The 21,703-nt window shown below is 42.7% G+C and overlaps 1 protein-coding gene across 1 annotated transcript; it reads right to left on the bottom strand.

The window, feature by feature from the left end:
* Window positions 1-276: 276 nt before the first annotated feature.
* Window positions 277-16,099, bottom strand: LOC119371651 (uncharacterized). The gene is made up of 5 exons (XM_037642094.2): window positions 15,551-16,099; window positions 13,283-13,415; window positions 11,307-11,428; window positions 7,749-7,962; window positions 277-428 (listed from the first exon to the last, which is right to left on the bottom strand). The coding sequence occupies exons 1-5, from the start codon at window positions 15,659-15,661 to the stop codon at window positions 343-345; spliced, it is 666 nt and encodes a 221-aa protein (XP_037498022.1). The 5' UTR covers window positions 15,662-16,099; the 3' UTR covers window positions 277-342.
* Window positions 16,100-21,703: the final 5,604 nt, after the last annotated feature.

Here is a 21,703-nt window from a genome sequence, read left to right as displayed (position 1 = left end):
TCTGTAAGTTCAACATTAGGCATATGTAAAAATCAGATGTATCTTCAGCAGATACGGGGGTAGTCAAAATTTCGCAGGTCGCTATCCCACGTATTCCTATGGCAGCATGGCCTGGGAACTTTTGACCAGCCCTGTATGTGTAAAAAACAAACGCGAAGAATATATGAAGTGAATTCGCATGCTTAAAAACCGACAAGGTCAAGTTTTATCTTCACTGAAATCAAACTTTATTGTCCTAGAATTATAAAACAAAATACATCAAAGGCATTCAACATATTGTGTAAATAAAAATTGTCAGAGAAGCTTTATTTCATTTAATTATCTTTAAATCTCGAATTTATATTACATAGAAGGAATATCAAAACTTCTTAACACCCATGGTACCTGTATGATTTCCACAATGCAACAGTATTGCGCAGATTTGTTCACTGAAAAAGAAAAGAGAAAAAGATATCGTGTTAGTACAATCACACCAGGCAAGTACAACAGCAAAATAGCGCGAGCTCATTTAGCAGTTCTATGAGTACATTACGCTGCCATTACATAGTGCAAAAATGGAAGATAATACATGGAACCTCAATCTGCGGCTAAAGTGTAGAACTTCACACAAAAATTTGGCAGATTCCACACATTGTGGGAACCAATGTAATGCAAAGCAGTCAACAAGGAGCTGCATAGACCGCATTCTTTGTTTTCGAGGCAAATGAAGGCATTCACGTTCCCCCTGTAATTATTGTTCGTCATAGAGTCATTCCACCCCATAATAATTTTGGTACATATCCATTTAACGAAACGACTGCAAGCGTCCCAAGACTGTGGCATGTGAATCAAACCGTACATGGCATACATGTTATGATTTGCATCTTACGCCCTTGTCACTTATGTTACTTTTTTAGTCGCTCGTTAAGGCATCTTCCTCTCTGCCCTATATATTTTCCTCCACACAACAGTGGGATTGAATAGATGAAGCCTTCAATACAGTTTACATATAGGTCTACGTGCTTTATGGAACACAACTGAGGCTGCTGGCTTCCTGTTTCGTTTACTTTGTAATGTCTATTCACTTTGGTTTGGTTTGCTCGTCTATTCAATCCCACTGTCCTGTTTAGGAAAATATATAGGGCAAACAGGAAGATGCCTTACTGAATGATTAAGAGAGCATAACTACAACGTAAACAGTGCGATTAGTGGCCATCTAGGCCTCCACTGCAGGGATTGTGGCTGCAAACCAATCTTTTCAGAAACAAAGTTATAGCAAAAAACAAAGATCATACAACCAGAGAAATAACTGAAGCTGCAGAAACAGAATGTATAGAAACTAACTGTGTCAGCATGCCATCTGTGACCCTTTCACAAAAAAATATAAGATTTTTTAAACCGTCGGTGATATGTACAGCACGTGCTTGTGGTGCTCAGCGGTGATGCATGTTGACGAGAGATAGGGGCACCAACCTTGTTACTTTATTTTTAAAATTTTCTATTTTTTGACTGTTATGGTATATATGTGCCCACATGTCGAAAAATAGGATCAGTTGTAAGCCAGCACTGTTGTCGTGCCTTCTTCGTCTTGTGTCCTGTCATAATTTTGCACCGTTTTTTTCCCCCGTTATGTCTGAATGACAATTCCATGGACGCACCACAGTGGCAATCCAACATGCTCTTTTTTTTTGCATCTCAACACCACTTTGTAGTGATGCAATGAACTCTCACTCAAGTGGCTCCCCCCCCCCCTCCCCCCAACGCTTGGCACACTTGTATTTACTTGTTCACAAATGCCTGTCGACTGACTGTTCTCAAGCTGTAAACACGTGCTTTTTGAACTTCTGGTAATTCAAACAAAATTGGGGGGTCCCCACGAGTTTGAATTATCGAGAGCCTAGTGCATGTTGTTAGTTTTGCAGTATTGCTATTGAGGATGTAAGTGGTTGGAATGCGAGCTGCATGACGAGTGAAAGACATGTTTTGTTTCCAATCAGAACTGTTTAAGGTCAGTTTGTAGGGATTGCAGGCCAGTGTGATTGGTAATGTTACAGTAAATCACACAGTCAGCAGCGAAGTGTCGAACACTACATTTTACACAGGCAGGCACCATTAACCCTTTGCGGTCCAAAACCTTTACCCACTTTCCGGCTCTAGCGGTCCGAAACTATTTCGCCAGTTTCTGGCGCCGCGAATAAAAACACAAGCTGTGGAAGAGAAACGCACAGGATATTTATTTTTGCTCCTGCATTCTGCAGGCAACTCTTTTAGTGATATTTGGGCAACGTATGATACCGCTCAAAGCATTCCCCTGTGTGCAGGCCAGGGTTATTACTGCAGGTTTCCACCGCCGCCGTCGTCGTCTTCGTCACTCACTTCTGTCGAATCACTGTCATCACTGTCTGGTGGAGGCACGTAATTCTCTTCCTCACTAAAGTCATCCTCGCTTTCGCTAAAAGCACCGCCGTAAAACGCACGCGGTGAAAACGTGGCCATGCTTCTCAGCGAACCGCGCGCGCGAGTGCGTACGCTCTAGGCCCCGCGCTGATCATAGTGCTGCACCCTAGTGTCAAAAAAGTAAAACCTCAACAAACAAAGCTCACTTATTCCTCAAGAGATGGCCCTTCATGTATACAAAAAATGCGCGCGACTCGCGGTGAGAAAACAGCAAAATTTAAACCACGAACACCCTCGTCGGGCGGGGCCCGACAGCGGACCGCTACGGCCGTGTTGCGTTGTCGGGCGCTGCCCGACAACGGACCGCAAAGGGTTAATGTAGATTAGAAAAAGCAGAGGACTGAGCACACTTCCTTGGGATACACCACGTCATATAAGCAGAATGAGAGTTAGAATTATTAACAGAGGTGAACAAAGTTCCGGAAGAGAGAAAGTCTTTAATCTAGGTGAGCACATTAGGATGAATGATAAGCTGTGTTAGTAAAGTCGATGGTGAGGAACCCGATCAAGAGCTTTAGAAAAATCTGGAAATACTGCGTCAGCCTGGGAGCCCACCTCAAGCAACAAATGTAAGTGGTTAAAAAGGCCAGCAGGTTGAGGTTGAGTGCCACATAAAAAACCCTTACAAAAGCTGTGCTGATATTTGAAAATAATGTTATGATCTTCGACGTAGTTACTTGGCTGTGACCGACATTCTTGAGAAGTTTGCAAAAGGTGCTTGTTTGTGAAATGGCTCGATAGTTAAGTGGGGAGGAATGTTCACCTGACTTGAATATAGACATTACCCTGACTAAATGCCAGTCATAAGGAATTAGCCCATTTGACAATGATTGCGAAAACACAGGACAAGACAGAACAAATGCTTTGTGATGTACTTTTAAGCAAATTATTTTTAAAGCCGAGGTGACGCAAACTACTAGTAATTTTAAAGTTGTTTAGCAAAGCTGAAATACGCTTCATCAGGAACTATTTCAGGGGTGCAAATGTCATGAAATGTATTTAATTCAAGAAATAAGCTTATATCTTTATTGGTAAAAACTAATTAGAATGAGTCATTAAAATCTCAGCACAATCACATACATCAGTGATGACACCGCTAATATCTCTAAGCAAGATGTCAAGATGAAAGCTAAGGTTTATAATGTGCCAGAATTTACGAGGGTTGTTGGTTGACAGAGATGACATGTCATAACTGAAAAAGTGATGCTGAGTGTACTTTAGGAGAGACTCTTTGCCACATTTATACTTTTCCCACTCGTTTAAAAGACTGCTTTTTTACTGTCTGCTGGTAATATCACTTTTTCTAGGTATTCATCCGCCGCAACCTCTGATTAAACCATGGTGTGCTGCTGCTACATCTATTGGATATGAGAGGCATGAATTCATGGCTAAGTTTAGAGAGATTATTTTTAAACAAATTCCAATTCTGCTCGACAGTGTGCAAGGAATAATGAACTTAATAATAATAATATCTGGGGTTTAACGTATAATGAATTTAGCAGAGAAACTATCCAATTCAGTTAATTATGTTGGCTCTGCTGCAACACCTGATTTGTTTAGCAGCAGTTTCTTTTTTGTTAAATGAACTGATAATGCATCCTGTTATTACGTCATGATCCAAAATGCCTTCTAAATTAATTATGTTTGAACAAACATCAGGATTATTTGTTACTACAAGGTCAATAATGTTGGCGGTGCTTGATGTGCGACATGTGGGATTAGTAATAGGTTGCAATAGTAAAAAATCAACACACGACTAAAAAAACATATGAGCTTCGCTCTCACTTGCTGTGAAGGATTGCGTGAACCAGTATATATTAGGGAAAGTAAAATCTGAATATGACAGAATATGAACACAGTAGAGTTAGGGAAATGTGTACATATTTCACACAGAAGTCGATGAAATTCTAAAAAAAAAATCATTCATATTAGGTGACAGTAGATACCACCAATAATTGCATCAATTGAACTAATAATTAATGGCATCTACAACAAGTCATCATTTATCACCAAGATTACGCCACCTCCTCTGCAATTTGATCTATCCCATCGAAATATATTGTAATGTGTTTCGCTGACAAACACCAAGTTCTTCAGAACAACATCAGTGAGCCATGCTATTAGTGATGTGCAACATGAGTCGATTAGCAAAAATATTTCGGTACTCTTTGACATGGCACGTCTGATGTTAGTGTACAAGAAAAAAGGGATTTATCGGTTTTAGTGATTGAGCATTTTGAGTGATGTGAAACTGGGGTCTGACCTGAGATCAGAATAGAAGAATGTCTATCTTTCATGAAGTGTTGAGAGAGACAAACAATGCGACCAGCCTCATTGTCCCACACATTGTTATTGTAATGCTTATTAAATGTAAGGCAAATGCAGCCACCGTCTTTCCTTACTGATTTTGTGTAGTGCCTTAAGTGATAGAGTTTATACCCGTGTCACACGGGCATTTGAAAGAGCTTCGAACCGGTAGTCTATTGACTCAGTGGTCAAGCATGAGCTGCTACACAGGACGCTTCAAAGGCCGTCGAGTCAATAGTCTATCAAGCCAACGCAGCACACCACAACTCTATTGAAATGTCGATAAGCATTCAGCAGCGCAAGCGGAAATAGCGCGAACGTGCCCTCTCGTTCAGTGTGCTCGTACTCCCGATTAGAAACAACAAATCTAACCAGTATGCTTTAAAAGCAGTACATGTGAGCGTTACTTAATCAAGTATATTCGCCACTTTAAATGTGCGAACTGCACATATTTTCAACAGCAACGTGCTTGTCTTCATCATGTCGTCTTGCCGTGTATCGTTCACCACAGTTTCGGTGCTCAACAACTTAAAAAATTAAATATGTATTCATAACTACGAATAAACAATTTATTAAAATGTTTAAACAAAAACAACAGACATATCCATGCTTTTAAGCAGATTTCTATTATTTAACTTTCGAAGACAAGAATACGAAAATAAATATCCACAGCACCATGCAATCTTTGAGAGAAACAGCCCTTCAAAACTGCATTGTAGAAGCATGACAACTCCATCGAATCAATAGAGTTGTGGTGTTTTTATGGCCTTCGAATGAACAGCCGTTCAAAAGTGCCTGTGTGCACAAGTATTAGTCTGGACGGCCTCGGAATAATCATGAGAGGCGCCGAAGCTTGTGTTCTTGAGCTTGAAGCTATCAGAATCGAAAGTATAGTCGCTGTTTAGTCGAACACCTTTGCGGCACCGCAACTCGTCCCACAAGGAGTAATGCACACTCTCAACGGAAAATTTGGATGCTCCACTGTGTGCTGTTTGATTTTTCGGACTCCTACTGGCTGTTTGGGTACGCCATCAAACGCAATGACAAGATGTCAGCAATGTTTACAGTACTTTTACTATGCTGCCAGCACTCGAAGTTTGCATTGGCTATGGTTGGAGGTCGTGCCAGCGTCAAAATCCATGCAGAAATTGCATTTGCCGGTGTCGAAGGCTGTGTTTGTTGGCTATGTGTAATGGTTGCCTTTGGGTTTTAGCCAGTCAAGTATTGATTGAATGGCTACAACGGCCAAACCGCACACCAAGCCACGCTCGGAGTCAGCTCGGTTGGCACTGGCTCGGTGTGTGTGGCCACAGCTGTGGTGTGCCGTTTCATGGTTTGATCAATTTGATGTCTGAAGCGAATGACAGCACTCACAAGACGGACGAAGAGAGAATGACAGCACGAGCACTGCAACACCAACTAGCCCAACATCGTTTCCTTTTGGCATTTGAGGGTTTGTGTTTTCTGTTGTTTCTGCGGCTAGGCCTCATCTGCATCTCACTCTCTCATTTGTTGCTTGGTGTGTGAGGCCTGATCTGCTGGGATGGCTCTGACGCCACCCGTTCATCTGCGTGGTCAGGACTAATGAATAAACCTGGCAACTGTAAGACACTGCCGATGGTGCAAAAAAGCGATTATTCGTCAGGTGGAAGGTGGCCAACGTCACTCCGATGTTGCTCGGAAGTTTTCACCGAGCTGGACAATGTTGAGATGACGCGTCGGGTTCTCGAACCAGCGCAGGTGGACAGTGACTCCGATGATGACGCGTCGCCCTCACCATAGCAATGAAATGCGAATTTAACGCAGCGCTAATGACAGCCTACAGCGATGGCCAAATACTGGCTGAAATACAAGCTGAATTGTTTGCGAGTGTGTGTGTGTAAATGTGTGTACAGACGTACATTGACAAGTTTTTCCAGCCACTGGGCTAATAAGGGTGTTTTTTTTCTCTAGCAAATCCTTTTTTTTTCGGACTTTCGATTTGTCTGACTTTTCAATGATTCCCAACGAGTCTGAATGAATGGTTGGCTACTGTACGACACTAAGCCTATTGCTACAAAAATCGCTCATGAGTTGCTCTAAAGACGTGCAAATTTCATTGCCTCTATCTGGAACACCATAAAAAATAACACCAGATGTCTTCTTACACATTAGATGTTTCTAAATTAGGCGTTAATAATGGCTGTGCAGATGGCACCGCTGCGATTTTCGATTCTAATTCAGCAACATGTTGTGTCCAAGTCATTTTCCAGGGTAATACGAATGTTAAGGAACTTATTCAATGATTCCAGGACTGTATTGCAGCTAGTTTACAAATGTGGGACAGAAAAAGTCAAATTGTTTAATTCGTCCGTCTGTGCCTTAGTCCTAGGCTTAGGGTTTGATTCAACGTCGCTACCAAGAAGTAGAAGTCAAAGGTACATCAAGGTATTTGGTAATTTGTATCTAGTAATCATGTACAGAGAGTACCAGCACTTTCTCCTGACCTTGGGAGCCTCTTCTGTATATCCTTCACGTTGTAACCATACTATGCAAAATAAATGTTTGATTTGAAAAAAAAAGGCAGCACGAGCCCATTTCAAACAATTCAATAGCGACAACACCACAACAAGGGAAACATCGTCTTCATGGTACCGGTGTGTTTCCTACTGACCATAGGTCGGCAAAAAATGTGAAGCTCACTCAGACTCACTCATACAATATATTTTGCCCTTAGGGCTCACTCAGACTCAAACTCACCAAAATTTTCCTCAACCAGACTCACTCGCGCTCAGACTCACTATAATTTTTCTCAACCGAACTCATTCGGACTCAGATTTGCAAAACTTTACTCATACAGACTCACGTCTCGATACGAGTCTGAGTGAGTCGACACATGAGTGAGTTTGCCGACCTATGGTACTGACTAACCTGGAAGAACGTCAACAATAAGCATGGCATCGTAACTGCAGTGCCAAGGCCCCATGCATAGAAGAAATAGGTGTGCTTATGAGCTGCTTGGTCACCTGACTGTTCCATCTTGCTGAATGGAGAACGCTGTACCATCCAGAATTGCGAGGCGGGATGCGGTGGAAATGATGATGCTTCATACTTTGCTGACGATGTGGTCACACAACAATTCTCTGCGACATCAGGACACCAAGACGCTTGTGGCAAAACCAGTCGTAGTGGTGCCGGCGTGATGGGTGACAGCTGGCGCAAGAACAATAGAAGCAGCACCTGAAAGAACATCAATGGTGAGTGCGACATCGCAACTTCAGTGTCGTGGCCCATTCACATGAATAATGTGACATGCCTGTCCAATACGTCATGAAACCCTTTCCCTTAGTCATGTGTGGCCATACTTGCACACCACGGCCTGTGGAATGTGGGTATGTGCCCCACATGATTCACGGTTCGTTAACCTAGGAAAGGAAAGAATGCACTTTGGTAATCTTAATGTGATAGCACTAAGGAGACCGCGGCAGAGAAAATATGTTGCTGGTGTCAACGGCTTCTCAGAGAGAAAAAAAATCCCAATGAAAGGAAACGATAAATATCAGTTTGGGATGGATTTGAACCCTGGTGGCGTGCAACCTGATGACTGTGCTTTTAACGTGAGTGCCGACATTGCATCATAACATAAGCTACTCCTTAGACATCAGTGCACTCAACATGCCTGGTAAGCCCTCGATATGCCTACAACTACTCAGTTTACACAAAGACGTCAATCAGCCTAGTAAATGCTTGGCTCAAAGAGTAAAAAAATGCAGCATGGGCAGCTTCTCACTGACTGCTTCGCATAAAATCTATTCCCACAGAGCATGGAATTCGCTGTACTGTGTTTTGATTTAATCCATGCGAATGTGTAAAGAGCACCACTTTTCAACATTATTTTCATGCCTTCTACTGCAATGTGAATAATAAGTATATCCCATGAAAACACCAGAAGTACTTTTAAAAATCCAGTATGTTTAGAACAAGTGTCTTAAGTTAAAAGTATGCAACAGAATAATGAAAGCAAGGGCATCTGGGCTTTAGAAATACTTCACTAGCCAACGTGAGCAGATCACTCGCCCTGTCAGATTCATAACGAGTTCTCCCTGAAGAGAATAAGGGCTTTCCAATTTTGTCACGAAATGTGATCGCTATTGCAACCCATCATGTAAACCACATTACATTTAGGAATTATTAATGACAATTGGATGTCGGCTTGAAAGTGTGCAAGAAAAGCAGCTGTTGTGTGAAAGCAAAAGCTTCTGCTGAAATAAACTGTCATGTAAAAAATTTGCCAAATTTGCAGTACACAAGACAACAGGAATGTGCGAATAGTCAATTTTAGAACCGAATCAAATACGAATCGAATACTATTCGAATAGTAAAGCAACCATTTTCAAAACAGCTCTGAAATTTCGTAACATTTTACTTTCAAGAAATATTCAATTACTTTTAACCGACGAAAACTACTACAATTATGTAAACTGAGGTAAGCGCGTATGCATCAGCAAGTAGAGCATTCAGGAGATTTTGTAACTATACAATGAAATACAGCAGTCACTACATTATTCAAGGTGCCACTTTGTCATCAGCCTTTGATTAAAACTGAAGTGTGGCATAAGAATTAAGCAATAATGAACTGAACATCACCCATGCAGCTAACCATTTAGTGAAACACACAAACTGGTATTCACTTCATGGGCCTTGGCACCAAAGGCAGCTAAATATCATGGTTGAATACTGCATCTGCAAGAGCAGTTTACATCAACATAACATTGTGTCTGTTGTCAGTCATGTAAACACATACAAAAATTGCACTTCTGAATCCGAATGCAGCCGTCATCCCCACAGTCTCATGACCGATCTCATGGTGATGATAGTGGGTTGGCGACACATTAACTTCTGTGACACTGCAGTTTTTAGCAAAAGCGCCTTTATCCGATGATCAATACAGTGTCGATAGACCGTTAAAAGCTGAAGCTGCATGTACCTTGGTAATTCAATTGTAAAAATAAGTAAAAATGACCCCTGGCAGTTGCAATGCATAGTTACTGCGGGGTTTTCCCGCCCATGCTGATTATTTGAAAACTATTAGAAAAATATTTGGTATTTTCAATACACACTATTCGATTCGCATGAAGATTATTCGATTTGTTATTTGAAATTTTTGAATATTCGGACACCCCTACAAGACAAGGTGGCTGCTTGCAAGCTCTCAACAGCTTTTTGTAATAGTAGGCATTATGTCACATTAGGATATTGAGACCACGCCAAAGACAGGCTTTTTGACAGAGCACAATAGCAAAGGTCAGTGCACAGGTATAGCAACCTATTAAATATATATACTTAATAAACATGACACAAACAGGCATTCTATGTATAATAACTAAGATTATCGCCTAAGAACTATCCTTCAGTCACTATTTGTCACTCCCAAGTTACCCACAATCCATACTTAATACTAATCTATGTTAATTTAACTGACTCAATGCTTCATAACTCTTGTCTATCTTAGACAACCTGAAGATAAAGGCCCAATCAATGGTCACCAATGGAATGCATGACTACTACAGGAGAAAAGAATGTGTTTTTTAAATAAAATTTTGAAGTTCACGAACCTGAACAATTGATGCTGCCCCTCTCTACCATGCTGGCCTCATTTACTGCCTCAACAAACAGTGTCTGCCCTAGATTATTAGTTTGATTAATTTATATTAGATTTATATTAGGAGCAAAGGTGTGCACTAGCTTATTAGTTGGAGCCGATCACTTGTCCAAAATCACTGACATTGTTTAAAATCATCCGTCAACGTATCTTCACACAGCTGCTGCCTAGATAGCACGACAGCTCAGATGGTAGAACCAGTTCATCCACAAATGCAGTGAGGATGGGTATGGTTTGTAGGGTTTAATGTATCAAAGCGACTGAAGCTATGAGAGACGCAGTAGTGGAAGGGTTCAGATCATTTCGACCAGCTGGGGTCCTTTAATGTGCACTGACATCACACAGTACATGAACCTCTAGCATTTAACCTTCGTCAAATTGCGACCATCACAGCGGAATAGAACCCACGTCTTTCAGGTCAGCAGACAAGCGACAAAACCAATAGGCCACTGAGCCGGCTGGTGGTGAGGGGTATGATTTCCAGACTACAACTAAATTTCTTCAGCTGTTAAGCTGCATGCAGTTCAGTGAATACACAACACTTTAATGATAAAGCCTGACATGCACTCTGCATGTGTTACTGAACTGTAGTATGGCCACATAAGCAAGATGGAGAAGGTCCATTATTACGCATAACCAACTCTGGTAAAAAATTGTCGCATGAGATCCCGAACCGTAATATGGAAGTACTCATAGCCCACAATTAGCCCGATGCCATAAAAAGAGCACTGCAATAATGACTGCCTTTTTTGCTTGGTGAGGTAACAACAACAAAAAAAAAAAACAAAAAAAACAAGACGCGTGACCACGAAATACAGAGCCCACACAGCTCTTGTGTGGGCATATGCATTTCCTTCCTGCTTTTTTTGCAATGTACCTTTTTTATGTCAAGAACTGCATGTTAAAAGCAATTTTGGCATACCTTGCACAGCAGCGTCTGCCGGCGACACATCTTTTGCAACAATGAAGGCCCTTTGGCCCATGGGCACCTGAGCTGCAACGTCTTGAAATACTTCCAAGCTCCATCCGATCTAGAAGGAACACCTGTGGCAAAACAACAGCACCATAAGCTCAAACAATGGCTACAAAACTTGATTCCCTTTGTCTAGAAATGGTGTTAATCAAACAAACGTTTCATCTTGCCACTGTAACAAAATAAGTTACTTGGGAGAGTTAGTGGAAACTCGAAGTTGGTGCACACTTTCAGACATCACACTACGGATAACTGCTGCCAGAGCCCCGTGGTACAGCAGCCTGTGTGGTAGTACTCATTAAATGATCAAAGGTACCCACTTTCCTTCAAAAGTGGGAGCAGAGCTGCCTCTGCTATGAAAAGCATGTCATCCTCACACTTGAATGCACGAAGAAGCAACTATAGCCATCTGATTTTCTTTTATTGTTTTACATTTTAAAGCAACAATATTAACTTTTTCCTTTTCAAGTAGAACAGAATACATTTTGTATTGCTATATGTAACCACATATCCACACAGGCTTCCCCTGTTATGGTTACCATATCCTCTTTCCAACCACACTTGTGCTATGACTAGTTCTGCTAGTTAACCTGCCACTTTTCTGCTTTATTCTATCTTTTGTTGAACAAAGGGTAACTAGACACATGGAAAACTACAAATGCATGTTAGACACAAGTAAATTGTAGCTAATAGATGCACACTTATTCAAGGTAGCAAAGCACCACATGGAGTGTGCTTTGATGATGGAATTATGTGTAAGAAAGTTGGAAGGCAAGATATTCTCAGTGGTTTCACTTCAGAATACCGGGGCGTTTTGAAACACATCATCATCTTAGAGCTGTTGCAGTGGTGAAACAGGCACATCACCTTTCAGTACACATACTGATGTATTAAAAAAGCTGATCTGCCACAACAAAAACCACTTCAGAAGCAGTGTGAGATGCAGACTTACCATACAGTTTCAACATGAATTAAAATAGTCAACATACCATATGTGGCAGGTCAGGCTATATTTGTATCAACATTGCTTTCGAAATTAAATGACCAGGCTAATTTCATTCAATTTTAATAGCTTGCTCTTCTCCATGGGTATATCATGGTCTAAAGCCATTTTTAGAATTTGTACTTGCAGCATGCTTACACATCGGGCATGCAGCAAGCAAGCAAACATAAAAACAAAAAAGATTTAAGAGTAACTATGAATACAGACCATGCCTCAGTATGTGCACAACTGAGCCATAGTTACAATGAGGGCATATAGTACGTTTCTTCACCTGTAATGCGCAAAGTTTATTCTTGACAACTATGCATTGTGTTGTATGAAAGCTCCTTAAATTGCAACCATAGGCAGCAGTGGTTAGGCTTCCTTCTTTTTTTTCTTGAAGCCAGGGGTTGGGTACAATGCTGCTGCACTGTCATCTACTATGCTAAACAATTTGCAACGAAACATTCACTGAAGCTGCTTTTTCACCTGAAAAGCCTCTTTATCAGGCTCGCCATCACAGTAGCACGAGAAAAATAGCTGCGCAGCATCAGAACACTAAAACTCCAGCCAGAGAGAAACGCAACATAATTAAACCTGCAGGTGCTATGGATTGCACCGGCCATGTTCACGACTATGACCCCTCAAGTTTATCACCAAGACAATGATGGCATGCTTTAGGTCTTCAATTAAATTTTACGAGTTGGCTAGCTTTTGTGCCTCTATGGTGTAAGCTTGGAGCATTTTTTGTCTAAAATGCTGTTTGGTAGAGGAAAAGCAGGAAAGACCACTTTCAGTACAATTTGGCGCAGCTGTTAGCTGCTTATCGGCTGCACTAGTCGTGCAACAATGTTGCATAACAACGTAAAAGCCCTAAAATGCATACAAATGTTTTGGTTGGGAAATACAGGCAAGCAATAGATTACCCACGTCGAGTTGTTACCTTTGCACTGCTTGAACTGCAGATACCTTACTCTTCCGCTTGCTGTTAACGTGTGGTGCTGTTTCAGCAGTGAGCATTTTCTTGATAGCATAATGTGCTCTTCAGATATTGAAGAGAGGCAGGACTGCTGTTTCTGCAATGATGAAAGCAACTTTACCATTCGGCACCCAAAATATTTTTGCGCTCATAAACCAACCAAACTGCTTCTAAAGGCAGTTTGGTTGGTTGGTTTATCAGTTTAGAGGTAAATAACAGCTCTAAAGAGATACACCACAGTTCTAAAGACCAAAACAGTGTCGGCCTTTTAACGGTGCTTAGCAATTCTGATACTGAACTGCAACAGAACCCTTTGCAAGCAAACTCAATTCCTAATGCAGATGTTGTTTTCCACTGCAAAGCATGGTGCACTCAGAAATGATTAAAAGTGAAACGTCTCTAACTGAAAAAAAACATGGCTGATCCCTCCGTCATAGGAATCGGTATAACACGAAAGTGAAACGTGTCTTCACAGAAGTTGCGCTTATCGTGTAGTGATATATGAGAGCTTGTACAAAGTCTATTCGTGTTTGGCAGCTATAGCACCGTTTGACGTCGATGCACCCATGTTGACGCCTAGTGGCATGTCTCCATCGCGACGACTAACGCCCATGATCATGATTAAACCGTTGTGGTAGCTGAAGTTGTGAACATTTATTTGGAATCAGCGAATTGTGAATCGCGTGTGAAGATGACATCAACAAGCTCATAATCAACACTGGTACCCGATATGCACTTCTTCAAAAGTTCGTCAATTAAGGAGAGAAGCGGCACGGTGTGCGCTTACTAGTAATGGGTTACCAAAGCCTGTGTTCATGCATGCACTAACACACTGCGCTTCAGCAACACGGGAGGCAGATGTTCGTAGCTTGAGCCTCAAGCGCGTGCGTCCTTCTGGCCTCTGTCTCGCTCCACCAAGGCACGACATTCGCCCGTCGAAATCGCGTCATTTTTGCAACGCGTATTGCAGCAGTTTTGTTAGTCGGTGCTCTCGCAATCGAAGCAGTCGGCGGCGGAGAAACCCCGTTGGTGCACGTGGAATTTGCACTAATCCGATGAGATGGCGCAGGCTAACACGAAGCGAAAGGCAAAGAACGCAACTGCGTCTAGGTTCCCTCGGCGACGCCAGCGCAGCAAGTGTCCCTTGCGGGTATCGAGACGCTTTAACCATGTCCTCCGATATCACGCGCAATCTCGGAGTAAGCGCTAGTAAATGTCGATCGTGACGCATTACTTCTTTTTACCTCTCGCAGACGGCGGCACCGCCCCGCTCCGCCTACCTACACCGCCAACAGAGAGCACCGTGTGAGAGAGAATGTGTGAAAGGTATAAGGCGCGTTCGTGGAGTGTCCGCCATCTGCCAAGTTGGCTTAGTCGGTTGAACGTCGGGCGCTTACCGTCGCAGCCGCAAAGTCGTGGGTTCGATTCTCAGCAGCGGATCTTTTTCTTAATTTCTTTCTTTCTCACCCGTTGGCGTCCATTTTATCAACGTCATAACCGTGACGGAAGTACTTGGTGGACCCCGGCATAAAACACTTTCGTGTTAAAAAAAAAGTTGGTTCATTTCAATCCGGATTTTTAGGTATCAACTGTGATCCTTTCGAAGAGGGAGTGAGAACGAAGATGGTAGGTTGCGCCTTTTCAACTTCAAATAGAACTGAAGAGAAAGAACGCAACTTCTTCTCAGAAACCAATTTTGTGGCTTGCCTACTCTCAATGTTTGACTAAGGCGTCGCGTTGTCAAGTGTAGGTTCTGACATCATTGTTGTGATGATGCTCCTGCTGTTTTTTTTTTTTTTTTTTTCCCCACTGTATGCTGCTTGTCAGTCTGAACAACTGGTTTGGTAGATAACCCCTTTACTTCTACAGTAATACCTCGTTAACTCGAAGTAGTAAGAACCAGAACAAATTTCGAGTTAAGCAGGTTGAAAGCGCAAAAGACGAAGACAGAGAAGAGGCTCGACACACACGAGCGCTGCGTGCTCGTGTGTGTCAAGCCTCTTCTCTGTCTTCGTCTTTTGCGCTTTCAACCTGTGTCATGCCAAACCAACAAGCCCAAACATGCAACCCTAGTGAACTTCGAGTTAAGCAGATTTTTGAGATAAGCAAAGTTGCGCAAATTCTATTGAGAAGTCCAGTCGTATCTAAAAACGTTATCACTACCGACCAGTTTCTTAACAGGAGGGCCTAACTGACTCTTTGTAAAGAACTTAAAGAGAAATAATGACATACCAGAGCTGTCAACCAGCTGTGTTTTTCGGCGCTGCCTTTGTATTTTCGGCACTGCCTCGCAGTAACACTTGCACCTAGCAAAGCTTTCTCGAGTTGCTTAACACACCGCATGTGGCGATCATCCGCACCGCTGCACTTTTCGCATCATACGAAACACATTTCTTGTCTCAGCTGATGTCGTCACCCCTGGAGTAGCTGCGTCGACACTACCGCGATCACCGTGCGTGACGTTAAGTTGTTTCACTTAAATGGTCAAACCAGTCGATGTTGCAGGCGAGATCAGTGTAGCCCACCACTAAGTCCAGAGAATCGGCCTTCTCTGTCAATGTTGTGACTCGAAGGGGCACCTCTCGCACGGTGCAACCACACAATCAGCGCCGTTTTGACGTCCGGAACTTCGAGCCTCGAATCCGCTTCTTTGATTAGTGCTACCTTTCTTTGCAGCATCAGTGACTTGCTTTGCTTTTGGTGGCGTTATCCTCACCACATCGCACGACCGACGAAAAAATCCACGCGACGTGCCTTGCGTAAATGAAATGCTGAAATCGCATCTCTGACGGTAAACAAAACGTGTACGACCCGAGCTATTTTGCAGGGCCTGCTTATGTGCACGTCTATAACGTCACATGACGTGACACAGGGTTGCTCGACAAAGTCGTTATGCCGCTAGGTTTCGACTTTACTTTCGGGAACAGTGTCCACTTCGTCGTAAACGCGGCAGCCTTGCGCGAACCTTGTGAAACGTATGACATTTTGCCGCTAGTATTTTGTGAAACGGTTCGACGGCGAAGTTTTGGTTCCATTCTCAGTCGAGATTTTGAGATAACCGAAAGTGGGCACAGAAATACTTCGAGATGAAGGGCAATAAATACATTGCACCTATAGGAAATCGTTCGGTAGCGAGAAAATTTCGATTAGCCGATTTTTCGAGATATGCGAGTTCGGGTTAACGAGGTATTACTGTATATGTTGTAGCATGGATTTTGGGGGTCAGTAGAAGGATGATATTTATATCTTTCTTTAAAATTCGGCTGATGACTGCACTGGTACCTATACATAGGGGAGAGATAAATTAACACAAGATACTTGTTTTTGAGCATTGTTCTTGGACATGCTTTCTTTCTGCCAGGTTGTCTTATGAAGAGATGTGGGCAGGCTGTTTTTTTTTTTTTTTTTAACACGAAAGTGTTTTATGCCGGAGTCCACCAAGTACATCCGTCACGGATATGACGTTGATAAAATGGCCAACGTGAAAATGGACGCAACGGTGAGAAAGAAACCAAGAAAAAGAACGAGGAACATTTTGACAACATAAGCAGCTTTGTACGTGCCTATTTAAATGGTTTACTATTGAGTGTTAGCCTGAGTAAACAAGAAATCCAGCCCCTACTTAAAGTGCGTTTAACCACGTGCAGCTGTCCGCTGACTGCTCGCACAGTGTGCTTACGCAGCAGCACATTACCTATACGCTAGGATTGAGAAGCGGGAAGAACACTATGATTAAGAAAAGGATCTATCAAATAAAAAAAGGATATGTTGCATGGTGAATAAGTTGCAGTTATGAACCAACACATGGTCAATGGTAAAACATGGTCACTTGAATATGAATGTGTTGGTTCATGACTGCATCTTATCCTGTTTTTTATCTTTATAAGATCTTTTTCCTAATCGTAGTGTCCTTCCCACTTCTAAATCTTAGCGCATAGGTAACGGGGTGTTCCACACATCGGTATTACTTCCCGGTGCTGTAAAAGCACACTAATGGGGCCGTTAGCGGAGAGCTGCATGTGGCGACCACATGCACTCTAGTATGGTTCGACTTTCTCGTTGGCTCAGGCTAAGATGCACTAGTAGATCACTGAAATAAGCACGGACAAAGCTGCTTATCGTGTCTAAATCTTCCACATGTCCGTGCTGCTTGTACTTGCCCGCTAGGATGGATTGCTACGAGGTATAAACACGCGCAAGTACACAGACTGGCAGAACACAAGTTCAAAAATATTTTTCTCGCTTAAAGCACAACATTATTTTATAAAACTTTCTCAATCAGTAGCCAATGAAGCTTACTAGTAAATGCGTTATTTACCATATTTTTACTAGGGCGACCTCAATGGTAAATTTACGACCAAACATGTGCAAAAAAAATTTTTTTGCAAATTTGTCGCCAGCTGTACGCATTATTTCACACTATATACATCTCAAATTATTTTTTACCTACAGTAAAACTTCCTGACAATGAGTTAATAAAACTATCACATATCACTGAATGTTATCTTTGTATTAAAAAATCACCAATATAGACCATATTGCCCATATAAGGCAGTATAAAAAAACCACTAAAGCGTCAAAGTTTGTAAAACTTAATTTAAGTAAATATCCTACCATCGTTGTACAGGGGAAATTTTGTCCTAACCTAATTAAGGAAACGCAGATTTTCTGACAACGCGTTTCACGAGCCGTGGCTTCTAAATAGCTTTCCGCAAAAAATTACATGCTGCTTGAGTTCCCTTGAGTTTACAGTTCCCTTCTCGGGCTTCTCGTGCCTTTTATCAGACACCGCGGAGGAGATGCACTTTCGCCCGACGGTGATCACACGCGTGAAGGCTGCAGCGCGCCACGATTTCACGGTAGATCGTCTCGTCTTTCGGAGCAGCGGCATATTGGCAGTGTAAACAGAGGCTCACCTAACGGCGCCAGCACTAAGAGAGACACAAACATGGAGCGGCTGCGCTCCGGCACTGACAAGCCTGAACAGTGCTGGCAATCGCAATATTCTTGTCCTTAATTCCTTGTGCAGGCGCAGAATAAAGCGTAATGCGACAACTGCGGCGAAGTTATCAGCGCGAAACGAAAACCACAAGCTCGAGTTGTAAACACGACCTACACGATCATTCCGCGATTTCCGTAAATGCTGCAGTTTGTGCGCTCACTTTGAACTCCGCCTCAAAAAACATGCACGGTACAATCCGCAAGGGTAAGAATCATACTAATTATATCTGCGTAGTGCGGGGATCAAAGTTTAACGAAAACGTTGGCGTAACCCGCACATTTCCCCGCCTTTACTCGAGGCGGCCTCGTCTCAGATATTGCTGAGCGTGAGCATATGACAACAGATCGATTTTTAGCGGCACGATCTACAACCACAAAGGCGAAAAGATGGGAAGTCAATCACTCACCTCGAAGACGTAGAGCGTATGAAAAAAGCAGCTCCAGCATGGTCCCGCCGTCCCGCTTCGTGCGTACGGCGTTAGGGTTAACCGTTAAGGGGGTAGCGGCCGTGGACGAATGAGTCAACGAGTGACGATCGCAGTGCGCCCATGTGCGCCCCCTCGGTTGATATGTCGAATGGATTTCTCTTTCCGCGATGGCCTCCTGAACTGCCGTTTGGGATCAAATACAGTTTCGTGCAATAACAGAGGTGCAAAACGCGTAGTCGCAGCGATGGTATGCGACGACCATGTTGGTATGAATTCCTGGAAGTCATCCGTATTATAAGAGATACTTGCGGCCGATTTTTGTCATGAAGGAGGAGACGCTTGTGTTTTGCACTATTCAGCGAAAAAATATTGTTTTACGTGTGCCGTGTCCATGATATTCGCGAAGTATTCGAGTCATTCCGTATTGTAAGTCACTACTTGCTGCTGATTTTCGTCGTGAAGGAGGAGACGCTTGTGTTTTGCAGAATTCAGCGAAAAATTATTGTTTAAGTGTGCTATGTCCATCATATTTGCGAGGATTGGAGTCATTGTTTTTCCTGGATACTGTATCCGCTTTCTTGGTTCCTAAATACGGAAATTTCTTTGAGTGTAGCAGAGTACTGAAAGCTGTACGTGACATTAAATTTATAAGGGTCGATGCAGTGACAGAGTAACAGTATTGCTGGTGAATCAGGAAATCTGAGGCAAAATAAAAAAAAAATATTATATAACACGGAACGCACTCTAATTGTTGTGAACATCTGGCCAATGAAGTATTAGAAGCCCTACTACACACTCAAAGAAATTTCCGTATTTAGGAACCAAGAAAGCGGATACAGTATCCAGGAAAAACAATGACTCCAATCCTTCGCAAATATGATGGACATAGCACACTTAAAACAATAATTTTTCGCTGAATTCTGCAAAACACAAGCGTCTCCTCCTTCACGACGAAAATCAGCAGCAAGTAGTGACTTACAATACGGAATGACTCGAATACTTCGCGAATATCATGGACACGGCACACGTAAAACAATATTTTTTCGCTGAATAGTGCAAAACACAAGCGTCTCCTCCTTCATGACAAAAATCGGCCGCAAGTATCTCTTATAATACGGATGACTTCCAGGAATTCATACCAACATGGTCGTCGCATACCATCGCTGCGACTACGCGTTTTGCACCTCTGTTATTGCACGAAACTGTATTTGATCCCAAACGGCAGTTCAGGAGGCCATCGCGGAAAGAGAAATCCATTCGACATATCAACCGAGGGGGCGCACATGGGCGCACTGCGATCGTCACTCGTTGACTCATTCGTCCACGGCCGCTACCCCCTTAACGGTTAACCCTAACGCCGTACGCACGAAGCGGGACGGCGGGACCATGCTGGAGCTGCTTTTTTCATACGCTCTACGTCTTCGAGGTGAGTGATTGACTTCCCATCTTTCGCCTTTGTGGTTGTAGATCGTGCCGCTAAAAATCGATCTGTTGTCATATGCTCACGCTCAGCAATATCTGAGACGAGGCCGCCTCGAGTAAAGGCGGGGAAATGTGCGGGTTACGCCAACGTTTTCGTTAAACTTTGATCCCCGCACTACGCAGATATAATTAGTATGATTCTTACCCTTGCGGATTGTACCGTGCATGTTTTTTGAGGCGGAGTTCAAAGTGAGCGCACAAACTGCAGCATTTACGGAAATCGCGGAATGATCGTGTAGGTCGTGTTTACAACTCGAGCTTGTGGTTTTCGTTTCGCGCTGATAACTTCGCCGCAGTTGTCGCATTACGCTTTATTCTGCGCCTGCACAAGGAATTAAGGACAAGAATATTGCGATTGCCAGCACTGTTCAGGCTTGTCAGTGCCGGAGCGCAGCCGCTCCATGTTTGTGTCTCTCTTAGTGCTGGCGCCGTTAGGTGAGCCTCTGTTTACACTGCCAATATGCCGCTGCTCCGAAAGACGAGACGATCTACCGTGAAATCGTGGCGCGCTGCAGCCTTCACGCGTGTGATCACCGTCGGGCGAAAGTGCATCTCCTCCGCGGTGTCTGATAAAAGGCACGAGAAGCCCGAGAAGGGAACTGTAAACTCAAGGGAACTCAAGCAGCATGTAATTTTTTGCGGAAAGCTATTTAGAAGCCACGGCTCGTGAAACGCGTTGTCAGAAAATCTGCGTTTCCTTAATTAGGTTAGGACAAAATTTCCCCTGTACAACGATGGTAGGATATTTACTTAAATTAAGTTTTACAAACTTTGACGCTTTAGTGGTTTTTTTATACTGCCTTTATATGGGCAATATGGTCTATATTGGTGATTTTTTAATACAAAGATAACATTCAGTGATATGTGATAGTTTTATTAACTCATTGTCAGGAAGTTTTACTGTAGGTAAAAAATAATTTGAGATGTATATAGTGTGAAATAATGCGTACAGCTGGCGACAAATTTGCAAAAAAATTTTTTTTTGCACATGTTTGGTCGTAAATTTACCATTGAGGTCGCCCTAGTAAAAATATGGTAAATAACGCATTTACTAGTAAGCTTCATTGGCTACTGATTGAGAAAGTTTTATAAAATAATGTTGTGCTTTAAGCGAGAAAAATATTTTTGAACTTGTGTTCTGCCAGTCTGTGTACTTGCGCGTGTTTATACCTCGTAGCAATCCATCCTAGCGGGCAAGTACAAGCAGCACGGACATGTGGAAGATTTAGACACGATAAGCAGCTTTGTCCGTGCTTATTTCAGTGATCTACTAGTGCATCTTAGCCTGAGCCAACGAGAAAGTCGAACCATACTAGAGTGCATGTGGTCGCCACATGCAGCTCTCCGCTAACGGCCCCATTAGTGTGCTTTTACAGCACCGGGAAGTAATACCGATGTGTGGAACACCCCGTTACCTATGCGCTAAGATTTAGAAGTGGGAAGGACACTACGATTAGGAAAAAGATCTTATAAA

The sequence above is a fragment of the Rhipicephalus sanguineus genome, chromosome 10 (assembly GCF_013339695.2).
Source record: "Rhipicephalus sanguineus isolate Rsan-2018 chromosome 10, BIME_Rsan_1.4, whole genome shotgun sequence".
NCBI classification, from domain to species: Eukaryota; Metazoa; Arthropoda; class Arachnida; order Ixodida; family Ixodidae; genus Rhipicephalus; species Rhipicephalus sanguineus.
The sequence above is the reverse complement of the archived record's forward strand: the minus strand, read 5'-3'. Positions and strand labels throughout refer to the sequence as shown.

Excerpts from the sequence above, each read along its gene's own strand:
- LOC119371651 (XM_037642094.2), bottom strand. The coding sequence starts at position 15,661 with ATGCGGTGTGTTAAGCAACTCGAGAAAGCTTTGCTAGGTGCAAGTGTT. Across the intron at positions 7,963-11,306 it reads GGCAGACGCTGCTGTGCAAG|GTGCTGCTTCTATTGTTCTT; the intron begins GTATGCCAAAAT and ends ATGTTCTTTCAG. Across the intron at positions 429-7,748 it reads CAGCAAGATGGAACAGTCAG|TGAACAAATCTGCGCAATAC; the intron begins GTGACCAAGCAG and ends TTTCTTTTTCAG.